Genomic DNA, 18,319 nt, shown 5'->3' on the forward strand with positions numbered 1-18,319 from the left:
TTGAAGGTGGGAGAAGGGGACGACAGAGGATGAGATGGTTGAATGGCATCACTGGCCCAATGGATATGAGTTTGAGCAAGCTCCAGGAGTTGGTGATGGACAGGGAAGCCTGGCATACTGCAGTCCATGGGGTTGCAAAGAGTTGGACACAACTGAGTGACTGAACTGAACTCAAGGGTGGGCTTGTTACTTTGTTGTCAGTAAAAATTTATTATTCCTGGAAACTCGCATTCTTTTACTACAAACTGTGGTGTTGGAGAAGACTCTTGAGAGTCCCTTGGACTGCAAGGAGATCCAACCAGTCCATCCTAAAGGAGATCAGTCCTGGGTGTTCATTGGAAGGACTGATGCTGAAGCTGAAACTCCAATACTGTGGCCACCTGATGTGAAGAGCTGACTCATTTGAAAAGACCCTGATGCTGGGAAAGATTGAGGGCAGGAGGAGAAGGGGACGACAGAGGATGAGATGGTTGGATGGCATCATCGACTCAATGGACATGGGTTTGGGTGGACTCCAGGAGTTGGTGACGGACAGGGAGGCCTGGTGTGCTGAGGTTCAAGGGGTCGCAAAGAGTCAGACACAACTGAGAGACTGAACTGAACTGAATATTGCAATTTGCTGTTGAATGACAGCTCTATCCTTCATCTATTACTTCCAAATCTGTTCCCTTTCCATGGAGAAACATTACCGTAATCTCAGGAAATTTAGTTTTCATTGTCTTGGGGTAGAATAAATTAAGTGATTCCTAAACATCTACAGTTATTTATATTTCACCAGCAGCAAGCACATTCAAGTCTACAATTCCCCACACACCCCCCACATACCCCCGCCTCTTTTCTTTTCCAAGAGCTACTGGCTTAGTTTAGGTTCTCAACTCTTCCCTAAAATAGCACAACAACTGCTTAAGTAGGTTATCTCTGTTGCACTTCTCCAATCCATCTTCCATGATGCTACCATAACTGTGTTTAAAATGCAAACCTTAAAACATCAGTTCCTTGTTTAAAAGACTCCAGTGATATCCTGTGACCTATGGTAATAGGGTCCTATCTTTTACATGGTTTTCAACAGAGTGATAATAGCCAATATTTATCAAATACTTTCTACACTGCCAGTTACTATGGTAGCTGCTTTACAAATATTTCTCACTGATCCTGTGAGGATTAACTATATTTCTCATTAATCCTGTGAGGTGGTGGAAAATTATTATAATTGTCCTTTAACAGATGAACAAACTAAAGCCTACGGATATTAGATGGCTTGCGTAAAATCATATGAAATAACATCTGGCTAGTTACATGGATATTTAAGACACTGAGTGAGTAAGTGAGTGAGTGAAAGTCACTCAGTCGTGTCTGACTCTTTGCAACCCCATGGACAATAAAATCCATGGAGTTCTCCAGGCCAGAATACTGGAGTGGGTAGCCATTCCTTCTCCAGAGGATCTTCCCAACCCAGGGACTGAACCCAGGTCTCCCACATTGAAGGCGGATTCTTTACCAGCTGAGCCACAAGGGAAGCCCTTATACTGTGTACACCATAAAATACATGCCAGTTTGCAGCCTCTAAAACTTACCTATTAAAAGAAGTTCATATAATGAATTTTTAAAGTAGTTACTTGATTTTTTAAGCTAGATATAAAAAGATAGTCCATATACATGCTACCCAAAAGTAAAAGCAACACAGTATAGCGAAATATTAGCAAAAAAAGAACTCAAAGCAAACTACTACTAAAAGCAGCAGGGATAGTTCATATTTCATTTTAAAAAGATACAATCTACCAAAAAGATAAAACTATCATAAATTTCTATGGAGTTAGCAACTAACTTTGAATTACATAAACAAAAATCTGAATAATCTGAGAATAACCAGAGTGGACTCTTAACTTACATCTATTAGAAAAATCACAGATCACGTAGACAAAACTGAAAACAGATGATTTGAAAAACACAAATAATAAGCTGAATGATAAAATTTAAAAAAAATTTTGTAGCCAACAATGAGAGAACATAAATGCTTTTCAAACATCTAACACATACATTTTCAATGGAGGTGATATCAGTCCTTAAGAAGTAAAAATTAGTTCTTAGGAGAGCAAAAAAATCTTAGGCATTATAATAGTTTGTGCCTCGCTATGGCCCCCAGAAAAAAAAGCTCAACCCTATCTGAAAAAACCTTATTGCTTAATCTTTTTCATTATGGAGAAATTAATTTAAGTTTAAATTTAAATCCATTTAATTAAAATCTTATGCTGAGTATTAATTCCTTAAAGAGAAATTAAACTTAATGAATTTAATTTGATTAATGTCTCTCTTCAGTGGGCAAGTTATTGAAAATAAGGTTAAAATACACTGACCTAAAAAATTTATAAAAACTGAGCCATATGGGGGAAAAGACTATATCTAAATTTGTTTATACATACATAAAATACCTCTTAAGGACACACAGGAATCTGATAACTGTTGTTGACTCTGGGGAGGGAGGGAAACACAATAGCTTTCTCACACTATTATAGTCTCAATTTTAAAACAAGAAAAATAATAAAAACATGATCTATGAAAGAAAATACTGATAAACTGGACTGCATCAAAATTTAAAACTTTTGCTATTCAAAAGGCACCATTAAGAAAATGAAAAGACAAGCCACAGACTGCAAGAAAATATTTGTTAATCATATATCTGATAAAGGACTTATATCAAAACATATATCTATATATGTGGGTATAAAGACTCTAACAAATTATACGAAAATTATCCAATTTTTTTAAATGAACTAAACAATTGGATAGACTCTTCACCTAGATAAAACATATAAATGGTAAATAAGCACATAAAAAGTAACCAAAATCATTAATTCATTAAGGAAATACAAATTAAAACCACATTAAGATACCACTCTACACTCACTAGGATATATAGCAAGGGCTGGTTGCTCAGTCGTGTCTGACTCTTTGCAACCCCAGGACTATAACCTGTCAGGCTCCTCTGTCCATGGACTTCTCCACGCAAAAATACTGGAATAGATAGCCATTCCCTTCTCCAAGGGATCTTATCAACTCAGGGATCGAATCCAGGTTTCCCGCATTGCAGGCAGATTCTTTACTCACTAGAATGGCTTTAACAAAAAAGGACAATACAAGTGTAGGTGAGAATGTGAAAAAACCTGGAAGCCTCATCTTATTGGTGGAAATGTAAAATGGCACAGCCATTGTCAGAAAGAATTTGGCAATTTCTTAAGAAGTTGCTGCTAAGTCACTTCAGTCGTGTCCGACTCTGTGCGACCCCATAGACGGCAGCCCACAGGCTCCACTGTCCCTGGGATTCTCCAGGCAAGAACGCTGGAGTGGGTTGCCATTTCCTTCTCCAATGCATGAAAGTGAAAAGTGAAAGTGAAGTCGCTCAGTCGTGTCCGACTCTTCGCGACCCCATGGACTGCAGCCTACCAGGCTCCTCTGTCCATGGGATTTTCCAGGCAAGAGTACTGGAGTGGGTTGCCATTGCCTTAGCCATATACAATCTAGCAACTCAACTCCTAGTTATCTCCCCAAGAGAAATGAAAACAAATGTCCACATGATGACTTGTATGGAATATTATCAACAGCACTTTGCATAACAGCCAAAAGTAGAAACAATTCAAATATCCATCAGTTTGAATGGATAAACAAAATATGGCACTACATCATAGACTACTAATTAGCAACAAAAATGAATAATCTGTTGATATATTCAACAGCATGGAGGAACTCAAAAAGCATATTAAGGAAAAGAAGCCAGACATGAAAGACTACACACTAGAGGATTCCATTTGTATGAAGTTTCTAGAAAAGGCAAAACTACAGAGACAAAAAGCATATCAGTTTTTGCCTAGGAGTTCTGATCTGGATGCTACCTGAACTGTTTTATTACATATACACACAAACACAAATACAGACACACGAGGTCCCTCATTCCTATTTTATCTACTAAGAAGTAAACTGCATGTGTACACACGCACAAGAGAAAGAACCAGCAGCTGAAAGAGAATCCTCCCCCGCAAAGCCCAAATTTATACATCTGGAAATTAAAAAAAAGAAAACCACACTTAAGATAAATTGAGAGCTGAAATGGAAATAGAAACTTTAAAATGACAATCGTACAAGGGTACTATAATACATATCAACCCCTGGGATTCAGCCAAAGTAGTAACCAAAGAAAATTTTATAACCATAAATAACATGCAAGATCATAAGAAAGAATGAAAATAAATGAAGTAAGCTTTCAGTTCAAGATGCTAGATACACACAAATAAACCTAAAGAACTAAAAGAATGAAGAAGATTAAAAGCAGAAAATAATAAAATAGAAGAAAACTTATTTGGTAAGTCTAAATTAAAAAGAGCAAACACAAAGACAAAACTTTGGCAAATATGATTTAAAATAAAAAGAACAAAATCAAAATACGTTAAAAAAATAAAAAGGAATAGATGACTACACAAGAGTTTTTTTAACCATAAAAAGATATGCACAAAAAAATGTCCAAAAAATCTATAAAAACTCACATGTAATGGGCAATCTTCTAGGAAAATATAAATCTTCCAACTGGGGGAAAAAAGGTAGAAACTGCATCCTATCTATGGTAGTGGTTACAAGAAACAGTGCACATGAAAAACTCATAGAACAAAAGAAGTGAATTTTATTGTAAGTTTAAAATTTTTTAAAAACAGTAGCAAAAAAACTCATATAACTGTCACTTAGAAAGCGTGGATTTTGCTATATATAAAGTATACTTCAATATCCCTAACCATTAAAAAAAGGAGATTCTAATTTTAAAAGAATGTTAATATAATTTGTTTAAAGAATAAGAGTGTAAATTTCATTGGTGGTATGAAAATTACCTATGATATAATTTTTTAAGTAAAATGTAAAGCAAATATGTGCTATATATGTGTATACAGTATGATCAAACTTATACGTCTATAACTTATCTTACTTCTGCATAATGAGATTACAGACGTTTTTTTCTCTTTGCTTATCTGTATTTTTACTACAAAGAATACATATTATTCTCTAATAAATAATATTTTTTTCAGTGTTGGGTGGATGAGCACTGACTTAATGGTAGGGACTCAGTACAGAATCTTCTCTCACCTTGGCCTTGCTGCCCAAGCCCAGACTCCAAGGGTGAGCCTTGGCAGTGACCCAAGGTAGTGAAGGAGGTGGGGGTTCCTATGGTAACAAAGAAGGAAAACGTGGTTAGGCCCCTAAAAGCAATGCTCGCTGAGGCTGTGATCATTGGGTTACCACAGGCATGTGTGAGAGTTTGCCAAATCAAATATAGCTCTTAGGAACTTACTTTGAGGCCCCACCAGGCACTGTCGAAGATTACCTTCCCAGCACACTAGAAAGCATTCTCTGCCGGCAGATTGGTCCCTGTCACATTATTTATAGGAGATTGGTTCACATACTCAAAATGATATGAATACTTCTAATTATATCCAAACATGACAAATGTCAGAACAAATTATTCTGAGGGTTCACGCTGCCAAATGTCTTGCCCTAACAAAGAGGAGCAAGCTGCAGGATCAGCACACCAGCTCCTATATAAGCACGATGAGCCCTCCTGCTACATCTCCACCAAGGACCCAGAGGTAAGTGAATGGGGGCCTTGGGACCTGCAGGGCTCCAGGGGACAGAAACAGCTTACCTCGCAGCCCATCTCTGAGCATGAAATTGTTCCTCCCAGCTCTGACTTTTATTTTCATAAAGCCATGGCAGGTTTTAATTCTGTAACTACCGTACTGGAATTTATTTAATTCTGTAATTTAGACCAGGCAAGTTTTAATTCTGTAACTATCTTACTGGACTTTCAGAGCTTCACTAAAAAGAAACTCGTTGCTTTACAGTTTTAGATGCTCCTGAACCTGCATCTTCATCTGGAATCCAGAGGTAAGACTCCGCTTTATTCATTTATTGATGGCAGCAGGGATGTGGCCTAACAAAGCTGGGGACAGCGCTTCATTGTACACCATTTCCTTACATTGTGCAGTTATGTAAATATGTTGTGCTTCCAAATGTCTGCTTACAAATGCTGGGAAATCACTTCTTCCAAATGTCTTATTCTCAGAGACCACCCTCATCTGAGTTCCAGGATTAAAGGACCATTTGGGAAAGAATGAATTTTAACAGTGAGTTCTCAGCTGCACTTAACAACTGTCAGGGGCAATGGACTACTCCATGCCAACCTCCTTCTACTGACAAGCGTTGAAAACTTGGGTGTTTTACTAGTATTTTTTAAATACCTGTAAAAATTCTTAATCTAAAACATGTAAACAGAAATGAACATCTTCTTAAAACCATAGTATTTTACATGATTCACTGTAGTTTTTAGAAAGATTTGTTACTGTTTGTTTAAAAAAAAAAAATCACAAGAATTACACCCACAGAGTGCTATCTATCACACTTTAAAATAGGAGAGATTCTGGCCCTTCCCCCAAGTAATTCACTGCCTGAGAGTAAAGAAAAGACCCAATCAAAGTAATGAGCCGATGCTGAGACATATCTATCAACAGAGGACAATGGCTCAATGCATGTGATAAACTCTTACATTTTTGTCTTTTCTTTTTCTGGATGAAGAGAAAAGAAGCCTGTGGAATTTATGTAGGATAAAACACCTTCATGCCGAAGCTCTCATTCCCCTGTGCTTAGATCTGTTAACTGACAGTTCAAATCCTTCATGCCAAAAGGAGAATGTTAAAAGAGATTTTGAAATTAAGGCAATGCTAAGTCTCTTGGTAACAAGCCAAATGATATATTTAAAAAAAAAAAAAACACCCTAGAGTGATAACGATTTCTTATGAAGCTAATGACCCACCAAGAGATGTTTAATATAAAGTGGGTGTTAAAAAGAATTATTTGGCTTACAAGAGAAAAAAAAAAAAAAAAACAGGCCGTCTAAAAGGCAAAAATGTTTTTGGTGGCTTGGAAGATACCAACTTTCATTTGCACAAGACAAACTTTCCCTCCCAACTCTATGATCATCCCAGCAAATGGCAGATGCAAACATTATGCATCTGAGGATTAAAGAATGACAGTTGCTATAAAACAATCCATCAACAACAGTCTTAGCATAGATATTATTAGAGTTTAGAGATTAAAACAGGCAAGGATTCCATTCTCACTCAGCTGTAGGTGCCCTAGCCCTGAGGATCAAGACATGCCATCTGGGAAGGAAATTTTCAAAGCCCTAAAAATGAAGCCTCAGATTGCAGTCTCATTCCAAACCAGCCCTGTGCTAGTGTTATTAATACTTAATAGAATGCTGGTCAACACAGGTTGGAAGAACAATTACAGTCCAGGCTGGGGATGGAACCTCAATATTTCTGCCATTTCAAATTTTTTTCTCACATGTATATAACTTCTTGTTTCTCTTTTCCCTCTCTCCCATTCTTTCCCCAAGGCAGAATTCTCTCTAAATAAATTGCAACCATGAGTGCGAGTTCAGACGCTGAGATGGCTGTTTTTGGCGAAGCCGCTCCCTACCTTCGAAAATCAGAAAAGGAGCGGATTGAAGCCCAAAACAAGCCCTTTGATGCTAAAACATCAGTCTTTGTGGCAGAGCCCAAGGAATCCTATGTGAAGAGCATCATACAAAGCAAGGAAGGGGGGAAAGTAACTGTAAAGACAGAACGTGGAGCAGTAAGTAAAAACATAAGGAGAAAATCCTTCCCGTTTTATTTCTCCATCTCCTCACTTCAAGTTGAAGCCTTCCTTGCTCACAATTTCCAAGTCTATTGCCAATCCAGACACCCTTCCAGTCCATTAACAGACATCAAATTTGGAAGGTAAAAGAAATTCTCACTTCTCCCTTTCCCAACCACCAAAAGAACTTTAAGCCCCTAGTCAGCCTCCAGCATTTCCCTTCAATCACTCACTTCCCAGTCTAAATCTCCAAACCTGGGAGAAATAAAAACTAGTTTCTATCAAAAGAATTATGATCTACTTAGGTAAATAATGTATTAATCTTTCCATTACTTCTTCCCAAATTGAAGTTTCTTAAATGGCAAGGAGAAATAAAAAATTAAACCCATTGAAGTAAAATGATATAAACTGATAAACCTGGGACATGAAAATGTGGGAGGAAAAAAGTAGATTTTAAAGAGTAGGATGTATTCTAGCTCATCACAGGAAACAGATTTTTTTTTTTTACCATCAAACTCTAAGATGAATACATTTTTGTGCTTTTACTTAAAGGACACTGAATAATATAATGGAAAGTGCCCACAATCGTAGTCTTATAACCAAAGCAGATACACATAAATCCTACCTCCAACCATTAATACAAACTTGACTCTCACTTTACTTGCCAGACTCTCACTGTCAGAGAAGACCAAGTCTTCCCCATGAACCCTCCCAAATATGATAAGATCGAGGACATGGCCATGATGACCCACCTGCACGAGCCCGGAGTGCTGTACAACCTCAAAGAGCGTTATGCAGCCTGGATGATCTACGTGAGCACCCTTCAACCTCTCTTTATTTCATCTATCTCTCCAAGTAGAATCAAATCCCACATGTTGAGTGTTCTGATTTTCTCAGACCTACTCGGGCCTCTTCTGTGTCACCGTCAACCCCTACAAGTGGCTGCCGGTGTACAACCCCGAGGTGGTGACTGCGTACCGGGGCAAAAAGCGCCAGGAGGCCCCGCCCCACATCTTCTCCATCTCTGACAACGCCTATCAGTTCATGCTGACTGGTGAGTGAGTGATGCATCTATTTACAGAAATGTGGAAGCGGAATCTTGAATGAACAGGTAGACTTTGGGCTTTGATTACAATAATACATTGCAGCCACACAGGGCTTCACTGTTTTCAAGAAACTTTCAGCGCTGTAACATCACATAATCTTCCCCGCAGCCACTCTACAGGTGAGTAAAATGAAGCTAGTCACTGAGTTCACTGACCTGCCCAAGCTAACCCAGCTAGAAACTGGAAGCCTAGCTGAAACAATGAGCAGACCTACATATATGTTGCTTTTCCATATTTTTTAATTTCTGATTTGGAGAGGGAAAAAAGTTCAAATATGCTTTTTTAGTATATTCACATCCACAGCAATCAAGGAAAATACTTACCAGCCATAGCTGGAAAGCGTTGTGAATTCCTTTACCTGTAATAGATACAGCTAACACTGCCAGCGTTTTAGATAGATACAACATGAGTAAAGAAAGAACTGTGACTTCCCTCCCAAAGATTTTGAAGCATTTTCCTACTACAATGAAAGAAAATAGAAATCCATCTTTCTTTGAAAACATTTTTTAAAAGTTTATATCAAAGTCTGTTGCTCCTGTCTTATCAAAACATAAACAAACAGCTTTGATACAAATCGCAGGCCCAAATATAGCATTAAAATCTTTTATCGGCATACACCAAATGTATTGCCTTTGGAAATATTCCAAATTCCTGAGTTTCCTGTTGTTCCATGAGATATTAGAAACTGGGGAAGATTTTGTTCCATTTTGGTTTCTTTTTTGTTTGTTTTGTTGCACTGTTTTTAAATTGTCTTTTAAAGGAGAAGAGAAAGGGATAAAATACGAATCTTGCATTACAAACTGGCCAGCAATTCTATAAGGATTTCATGCTAGTAAACTGTCTTTAGTTGTCAACAGAACCTAGCTACCTTCCAGAAATTATCCAAATTCAGGCTCATTCCAGAGGTTTTAACACGCAGCAGTTGCATTTACAGTGGTATGTATACCACCACCTCTACCAAGGTCCCCACTCCCCCAGCTTTCGGGGCTGCTCCAAATTCAAGATTACTTATCCCCAAACATGATTTTGATATAAAACCATGCAAAACTGTAGCATGTGACCAGGTTAGAGACTTAAACATTGTTTTCTTATCTATGTTCCCACTAGCTGTGACATGATCTTTCATGGTTTTTATTCTATTGGAAAAAGAAATCAATCTGAATATGTTTCAAAATCTGTCTCTACTTCCCTAAACAGAGTTTTAAAGTTCTCTGAAGTCTATATGCACATCTAAATAGCATCCATCTTGTATCTATTTCTCTGAATAGGTTTTTTTTAGATTTGAGAATGCTCTAGAATCTCAGTACAGAATTAAAAATTTAACAAATCAGAAAATTGGTATAAATCCAACATATCAGTCATATAGAGTGACAGTTTTTGCATTACCTAGAAAATGTGTATAAAAGAGAGAAATAAAAGGAAATGAACAGCGACAGTTATTAATACAATTCCAGATCTCTTCCTTTTTTAGTATTACCAGCAGTCAAGTTAATATCAAGAACTGGGAGGAGGCCAAACAGCTGAAAAACATATAAACCAGAAGTCAAGAAGACCAAAATATCTTAACAAGTGATGTAACTATCAGAAAAATCACTTATTCCTCCCTGGGTTCCTTTCTTTATCTGTTAAATGAAACTTCAGAATTCTGATTCTTACTGAAATAGCTACAGATGAAAGTATGTGATACCTGGAATTTTCTTTAAAATAACTGAGCTTGGGATGGGAGTATAGATTATATAAAATTGGCCATATAGTAACTACTGAAACGCTGTATACATAGGTACATAAGAGCTTTTAACAGTATTGTCTCTACCTTTGTATAGGTTTGAAATTGCCCATAAGTTTTTAAATTAATAAAATACCAGAAGAAACAGATGATTCTTTGCCTCTCATTTTCACAAACTTTACTCCAAGAAGCAAGTACTGTCTGGGAGCTACACCCAAAGCCAAAATCACAGGCAATATCTTCAAAATGTTTAAAAGAATAAACTGTATTTAATCTGAACAGAGTCAATAATCTTCATAGTGAATGTGCACTATTTTTAAAAATGATGGTCTTGATTTCTCTTTCACAGATCGTGAGAACCAGTCCATCCTGATCACGTATGTGATTTTTCCTTCTTCTCTGATTGGTGGTGATTGTCTTAGATGTTGACAATGTGAACTGTAGTTCTGATCTCTTCTCTGGTTTTTATTTGACAGCGGAGAATCTGGGGCAGGAAAGACTGTGAACACAAAGCGTGTCATCCAGTACTTTGCAACAATTGCAGTCACTGGGGAGAAGAAGAAGGAGGAACCTGGCAAAATGCAGGTGGGTCTGATGGGCATGCGAGAATCATGATGGGCAGGGCGCTCAGGAAGCCACGGACTTCCTTGTGTTTCTGCTCTTGTGTTTCTCTGCAGGGGACTCTGGAGGATCAGATCATCAGTGCCAATCCCCTGCTGGAGGCCTTTGGCAACGCCAAGACCGTGAGGAATGACAATTCCTCTCGCTTTGTGAGTCTCTGGGTCACAGAAGGGTTTTCTCGGGCCTTAAATGCCCATAAAGGCATGTCTCAGTCGTTATTTCAGTCTCTTCTTATTCATGTGCTCTTTTGTATGTAACATTGTCTTTTTCACTTGCAAGGGTAAATTCATCAGGATCCACTTCGGGACTACAGGGAAACTGGCTTCTGCTGATATTGAAACATGTGAGTAACACAACCATTGAAACTCAAACAGATAAACCAGGGATGTCATTTGCAGGGATACTATCAACACGTGGTGAGCACTGAGCCTACCGCCAGTGCTGCTCGTGAGCTAATGCCGTAATTCTCCACAATCTCTGTGTGCTCTGCTTACCTCAGTGTCAGACTGATGGCTCTGCAGCACATTCTGAAATTCCAGTCTCAGAAGCAACTATGCCATTTTTTCCAGGACAAAGAGTAGGGCTATTCATGGGTTCCTATATGTTATCTACAGGTTTACAACACATTTCTGTGATTTGCTCTTTTATTTTTGCAGAAGGATTCACATTTATTGGTTCAAATAGAGTATCTAACATTTGCTAAACATGCATTTCACACTAACTGGCCACATTTCCACAGGTAGTCAAATTCTCAGAAAAGGGCCCATCCCTTGGCAGATGGCAGGGTCAGAAGTAACAGGGGGCCAGGGTAGCGGAGCCTGCCAACTATCACTTGGTCGTGCGGGACTGATGGAGCCTGTTTGGCAGGCATTCTGTTATTTGCTCTTAATCTGAGCTTTGGCAGATGTTTCCAAGGTAATCCCTCACCAACGAATCTAAGGTGAGCTGAGGAAGGAGGGGATATTAAAGATCAATTATAAGACAAAGGTCACAAGTCATCCATATGAAAAGCTGATTTGTTACTAGAGCATGCATACTTCACTCTTTGCTTTTAAATGGTGAGAACCTTGGGTAATTGCCATATGTATTTGTAATTCTTACATACAGTACCAACAGGATCAATCATCAAGTTGAAATCTCAATGAAGCCTATTGTAATATCCCCAATTTTAGCCAAAGACATTGTGGTTCATTTACTGTCTCAGCAGCATTGATATCTTTTTCTAATTCCATGTCTATTTCCCCCTCTTTCCAGATCTTCTAGAAAAGTCTAGAGTTACTTTCCAGTTGAAGGCAGAAAGAAGCTACCATATTTTTTATCAGATCACTTCCAATAAGAAGCCAGATCTGATTGGTAAGAATGAACCTAAATTCACAGACAAAAGTTAATATTTTTGTTAACTACTTTTAATGTGAAACATACACCCTGAACTCTGTGTACCCAGAAATGCTCCTGATCACCACCAACCCATATGATTACGCCTTTGTCAGTCAAGGGGAGATCACAGTCCCTAGCATTGATGACCAAGAAGAGCTGATGGCCACTGATGTAAGACATACACTCACTTTTTAAAGAATCTATTATGCATGGGAATGAGAATAGCAACCATACTGTAAGTGTGGTTACCTTAGAATATAGTGTAAATTCACCAAATATGTTAATATCTTCTGCCCTAACCTTTGTCCTGTCATTTCTCCTGACAGAGCGCCATAGACATTCTGGGCTTTACTCCTGAGGAGAAAGTGTCCATCTACAAGCTCACGGGGGCAGTAATGCATTATGGGAACATGAAATTCAAGCAAAAGCAGCGTGAGGAGCAAGCAGAGCCAGATGGCACTGAAGGTACCAAATGAACCCCCAACTGGGTTTAAGACAGAAAATACGACAAGAAAAAATAAAAAGCTCTTCTAAACTTACATCTCCTTTGCAACTAAATTTCTGAAGGGCATGCACACATTACACATATTGCACTCTGTCCTCGCCCCCTTTTCCTCTTAGCATCTCCACATCTCCGTCATTTCTACACACACCAAAAAGTGAAAATGAACCCTAATGGCCACTTATAAGTATGTATTTAGAAAGCACAAGCTGGGGCCAGATGAGAGAGAATAAGACAGAACCATATGCTTACTTTGCCTTAGAAATAACAAGAAGGTACACAGGATAACTTGGCATATGGATGTGTTTCAGCACCAACTGGATAAACCTAGCAGGGGGGTACAATGTCTGCCCAAACACAGAGCTGGGGTGGAGGATATCCCTAGACATCTGTGCACGTGTGTGTGTAGTCTACATGTAAACCTACAATCTAGGCACCAAGTAAGATAAAAAGAAACTGAGAAAGAAAAGTCATATACTCTGTGGAAGGAATATGGAAATTACAGAAACCACCATGGAAGCTACAGTTATCTGCTCCTTTGAAGCCTTTCCTGACCATCCCAGTTAGACATTCTCTCTCCCTCATTTACATCATAATCATTGGCAACATTTCAGAAGGGGACAAGGTAGGAATCATCCATTGAAATTTAGTTCCCACATTTTCAGATAAAGAAACTGGTCATTGATGGTAAGTTGGGAAGAGCAAAATTGAGATAAGGTGTATTCATGTCACCTTTCAACCATACCTAAGAGCAGGGACTCTGGCTTTTTCTTACGTAAAGTTATTTCCATTAACATCGGACTTACATTTGATTTTGCTAAATGACTCAAAAGCTGCTTGCAACAAATCATCAAAGGCCAGTGTAACTGATTGATCATTTATTAGCAAGTACATGCTCTAATGTACAGAAAGCCTTGCCTGACCTTCTATAGGATTATTTAAAGTTTTTTATTTAAATAATAATGAAAATGGATTGGAGGAAAATGGAAAGACTAAAGAAACATCTGCCATTAAACAACATTTCTTGAACTGTGTCTCTGCAGTGGCTGACAAGGCTGCCTATCTCCAGAGTCTTAACTCTGCTGACCTGCTCAAAGCTCTCTGCTACCCCAGGGTCAAGGTCGGCAATGAGTATGTCACCAAAGGCCAGACTGTGCAGCAGGTAAGTGCACAACCTGAATGAGTCACACACTTCCCAGGCCTTTAATACAGCCAACAAACATTACTCTGTCCACGAAGGTGTACAATGCAGTGGGCGCTCTGGCCAAAGCCGTCTATGAGAAGATGTTCCTGTGGATGGTCACCCGCATCAACCAGCAGCTGGACACCAAGCAGCCCAGGCAGTACTTCATCGGGGTCTTGGACATTGCTGGCTTTGAGATCTTTGATGTGAGTTATCTTCAGATTAATAAAAAGTGGGAGAAAGACAATCTGGGTTTTGATATATTGGGTATTCCCCAGTGGCTCAGTGATAAAGAATTCGCCTGAAATGCAGGAGATGTGGGTTCAATCCATGGGTCAGGAAGATCCCCTGGAGGAGGGCATGGCAACCCACTCCAGTATTCTTGCTTGGAAAATCCCATGCACAGAGGAGCCTGGCGGGTTATGGTCCATGAGGTCACAAAGAGTTGGACATGAGTGAAGTGACTGAGCAGCAGCAGCATGCTGAGTATTATTCATTTACATTTGTAGTGTCTACATCGCTTTCTCCAACATAGTACCTAGGACAAAATATCTAGGAGGTAACAGGATAAGAGCAGTAGTAATAATAATGGCCACACTTTATCGAGAAGTCTGTATTTCTGGCACTCTACTAAGTACTTCAAATTGTTACCTCATTTAATCTTCACAATAACCCAAGAAGGAGTAACTAACATACTTCTAATTAAATGTGGAGGAACAGATGGGTCATTAGCTTCATCATCTATAAAAATGAAGGTGTCTATAAAGTAACGAAGATTACTATAAAGACTTCATCAGATCTTCAATGCTAGACCACACAAGGTCCCTACTTTCACAGATGTGACAATGAGAATTTACCAAAATGTTTGATATGAAGAGAAATTAACCTATTAATTTCACTTTGTACATCAAATAAAGGTCTTAAGAAAAGCTTTCCTTAATAAAGTGACAGCCAAAAGTGAAAATGTGAACTTCACCTTGAATTAGAGAGTGGGGTGGTAAAAAGGTGAGGCTTTGCAATAAATTACTTTCACCCTTAAATCTGAACCCATTACTCACTGGATTGTACTTTTGTTGTACTTTTAATGCACATTATTGCCCAGGCAATCTTAGAAGGGGAAGGAGGTCGATTCTACCAGAACTCTTGCTGTGTGGCTGACAGCTTTAAACAATGCCCAGAAATCACAAAAAGGGTTCATGTCAAAAATGATCCTTTCTTTCCTGGGATTTCTGAATAAACAATAATTAGTTCATAATTTTATTTCATTACTGAATTCCACATATTTTCAATAAAAGATTTTTCAGTAATGAATTCTACCACTTTAAAAATCCATTTAACATTGGAAATTTGCTTTTGTGCAGTTCAACAGCCTGGAACAGCTGTGCATCAACTTCACCAATGAGAAACTGCAACAGTTTTTCAACCACCACATGTTCGTGCTGGAGCAGGAGGAGTACAAGAAGGAAGGCATCGAGTGGGAGTTCATCGACTTCGGGATGGACCTGGCTGCCTGCATCGAGCTCATTGAGAAGGTCTGTTTGTCTTCTAAAGGAAATCTGAACTGTAAGGATAACTTTTCCAAGTGTCTTAAGCAACTTCAGAAAGTATTACAGTAATCTTAAATAGACTGATATCAGAACAAGTTAGAGAATTACATTAGAAATTATTTCCTCTTTTCAGCTTTTACAGAAGGACCAGAGAGTTTAGTTTCATTTTGTCCTGAGCAGATTTGTTCTAACACTGACTCAAACCCAATTTGAAAGCAGCACCTCTACTGAGATGGTCTACTTCACCAGAGAAACTACCTCATTTGTTTTAAATCACCATTGTGACCCAAGACATCAGCAATAGAAATAACTATTTTTTAAGTCAAAATTAATGCAGAGGTAACACAGCTAGAGCTTATATGAAAGATAATCTGTTTGGAAGTCAAGAAGTCAAATTGCTTATGCTTGTTCATAATCTATCTTTAAGGAGATTAAGTACACAAAATGTCCTATATAAAGCTTGGGTTATTTATACTATTGCATATAAAGTAAACATCATTCTAAGTCACTAAGTCCTTTTCATAGAAAAATAAAACTTTGACAATACATTAATTCACCAAGTAGGTGAGTTAATGTGATAAATACAGACATTTTAATGTCACCTCCACATGCTATGCTAACATCTGGAGTTTGTATCTAGCTATTTTTTTACTTAAAAATAATGCTATGGATCGAATGTGAGAAAGAATGGTGGCAAGTCATTCTAGTGATAACAAAAGGACTTTGAGCTTGATCCTAGTTTACTTTTTAAGTATATTTAATTAGGAGTGCTCATAATTCAATCAAATGACAGCCACTATACCTTTTGAGACAAGATAGACTGACACCAACGTCTGCTTTTCTGAATTCAGCCACTGGGCATCTTCTCCATCCTGGAAGAGGAGTGCATGTTCCCCAAGGCCACAGACACCTCCTTCAAGAACAAGCTGTATGACCAGCACCTGGGCAAGTCTGCCAACTTCCAGAAGCCCAAGGTGGTCAAGGGCAAAGCTGAGGCCCACTTCTCCCTGATTCACTACGCGGGCACCGTGGACTACAACATTGCCGGCTGGCTGGACAAGAACAAGGACCCCCTGAACGACACAGTGGTTGGGCTGTACCAGAAGTCCTCCATGAAGACTCTGGCCAGTCTCTTTTCCACATATGCTAGTGCTGAAGCTGGTACTTTCTGTGCCCCTGATTTAAATTAACCTATCCCCACAGGAAAGTTTACATACCATTCCAGCCTCTGGGATACATTCATTAATGGGTTTTCTTTTTATCTTAGACAGCGGTGCAAAGAAAGGTGCTAAGAAGAAGGGCTCTTCTTTCCAGACTGTGTCAGCCCTTTTCAGGGTAAAGTACAAATTTAATTCAAAAAATCTATTCAGTCTCTATGACTTATTATAATTATAGGATTTAGAATAAATTAGGAGGGAATGGAATGTTAATAGGAATTACTTCAAATATTTCCTCTTGTTCAGGGTACAGCAAAAGCAATACTTCTGTAGGGCCGAATGTTTTACCCACTACTCCTTATTATGCTCATCTCATGTATTCAGGAATTCCAAAAATGCCTTTAGGAGTTTTCTGGTTCTATAATAAGGCTGATTTTTGAGGAAGCACAGCTGAACTTCAAAGGTCTCCCTGAGGAAAGCCGTATCTTTGTTCCACTAATATTGCCCTTTGAGAACGTTCCTGAGTCCCTCTTTGAGAATAAGCCTGAGACACATCCTTTAGGACATCTTTCCACCAAAATGGATCTTTGTCTTTTGAGGTGGATTTAATTTTCTGTGATAGCTGAAAATTACCTAAAGCCAAACCTAGTGATTTAAATGGATGATTAAGATAGAAAAATACCTGTAAAGAATTAAATAACAGTAATAATAACATTATTACAAATAATGTGATTCTCTTGGATGGCTTAAAAACTGGCTCTTCTAAAAGGAGACATATGGAGCATCTGATCTAATGGCTGCTTTGTCAGGATTTCTTTGAACTTCTATAGCTAAGTCTCATTCCTTTTAAAACTAAAATGCAGATACAACATATAACCTAAACAAGAAAATGGCCCTGTTCTTTTCTCACTACCAATTTGCACTATCTCCCCAAACACACTCTTACACATATTTTCAGGATTAGAAACTCACATTACTAATTTTATATTCTAATAGTTAACTGAGATATAAAAAATAAAGCAACTCTGCCTTCTCAAAGAATATACCTAAGAAATACTGAAAAATATCTACATGCAGGTTTTCTACAGTTGAGTAAATCACCACTGTCTATCATAATCAGTTATTCTGTTTCTGGAATAACTGCCCCATATGCTTCAGACTGTGAATCATCCTCAGGTATCCGAGATCCACCTACAGAAGGTCATATAGTCTCATGATTTTAGACTCTTCAAAAAACCTAAAAGGTTACAGGTCCCAGGGAATGATAAACTCAAGAAAGGAATCAAGCACTGGGACAGTGACTGACATAGGTCACCACTATAAACTAGTACTGTGAGAATTATTAGCACTGAGAGAGGCAAGAGAGACCTTAGAGGTGATCTCAACCATTTTCAGATGAGACCTAGAGAGACAAAAGGGATTTCAA

The 18,319-nt window shown here is 38.4% G+C and overlaps 1 protein-coding gene and 1 long non-coding RNA gene across 3 annotated transcripts in view; one reads left to right on the forward strand and one right to left on the reverse strand.

Annotated features, from left to right (window-relative positions):
* Positions 1–18,319, reverse strand: part of LOC123332641 — an 80,028-nt gene that overhangs the window by 38,108 nt on the left and 23,601 nt on the right. The gene's annotated exons all lie outside the window — the stretch shown is intronic.
* LOC102406036 (myosin-8) overlaps positions 5,527–18,319 on the forward strand; it is a 29,214-nt gene continuing 16,421 nt past the window's right edge. Inside the window, exons 1-17 of one of the 2 annotated variants that reach the window (XM_025280551.3) lie at positions 5,527–5,624; positions 5,880–5,922; positions 7,437–7,671; positions 8,343–8,486; positions 8,572–8,728; positions 10,856–10,883; positions 10,983–11,091; positions 11,184–11,276; positions 11,407–11,470; positions 12,382–12,480; positions 12,572–12,675; positions 12,831–12,969; positions 14,050–14,168; positions 14,246–14,395; positions 15,551–15,721; positions 16,588–16,897; positions 17,004–17,071. In XM_025280551.3, the coding sequence (XP_025136336.3) occupies positions 7,462–7,671; positions 8,343–8,486; positions 8,572–8,728; positions 10,856–10,883; positions 10,983–11,091; positions 11,184–11,276; positions 11,407–11,470; positions 12,382–12,480; positions 12,572–12,675; positions 12,831–12,969; positions 14,050–14,168; positions 14,246–14,395; positions 15,551–15,721; positions 16,588–16,897; positions 17,004–17,071 (1,965 nt within the window). In that variant the 5' untranslated portion in view covers positions 5,527–5,624; positions 5,880–5,922; positions 7,437–7,461. Of the gene's footprint in view, positions 5,625–5,879; positions 5,923–7,432; positions 7,672–8,342; positions 8,487–8,571; positions 8,729–10,855; positions 10,884–10,982; positions 11,092–11,183; positions 11,277–11,406; positions 11,471–12,381; positions 12,481–12,571; positions 12,676–12,830; positions 12,970–14,049; positions 14,169–14,245; positions 14,396–15,550; positions 15,722–16,587; positions 16,898–17,003; positions 17,072–18,319 lie in introns of both variants that reach the window. The other variant, XM_044939273.2, reaches the window with a different exon arrangement.

The sequence above is a fragment of the Bubalus bubalis genome, chromosome 3 (assembly GCF_019923935.1).
Source record: "Bubalus bubalis isolate 160015118507 breed Murrah chromosome 3, NDDB_SH_1, whole genome shotgun sequence".
Lineage (NCBI taxonomy): Eukaryota > Metazoa > Chordata > Mammalia > Artiodactyla > Bovidae > Bubalus > Bubalus bubalis.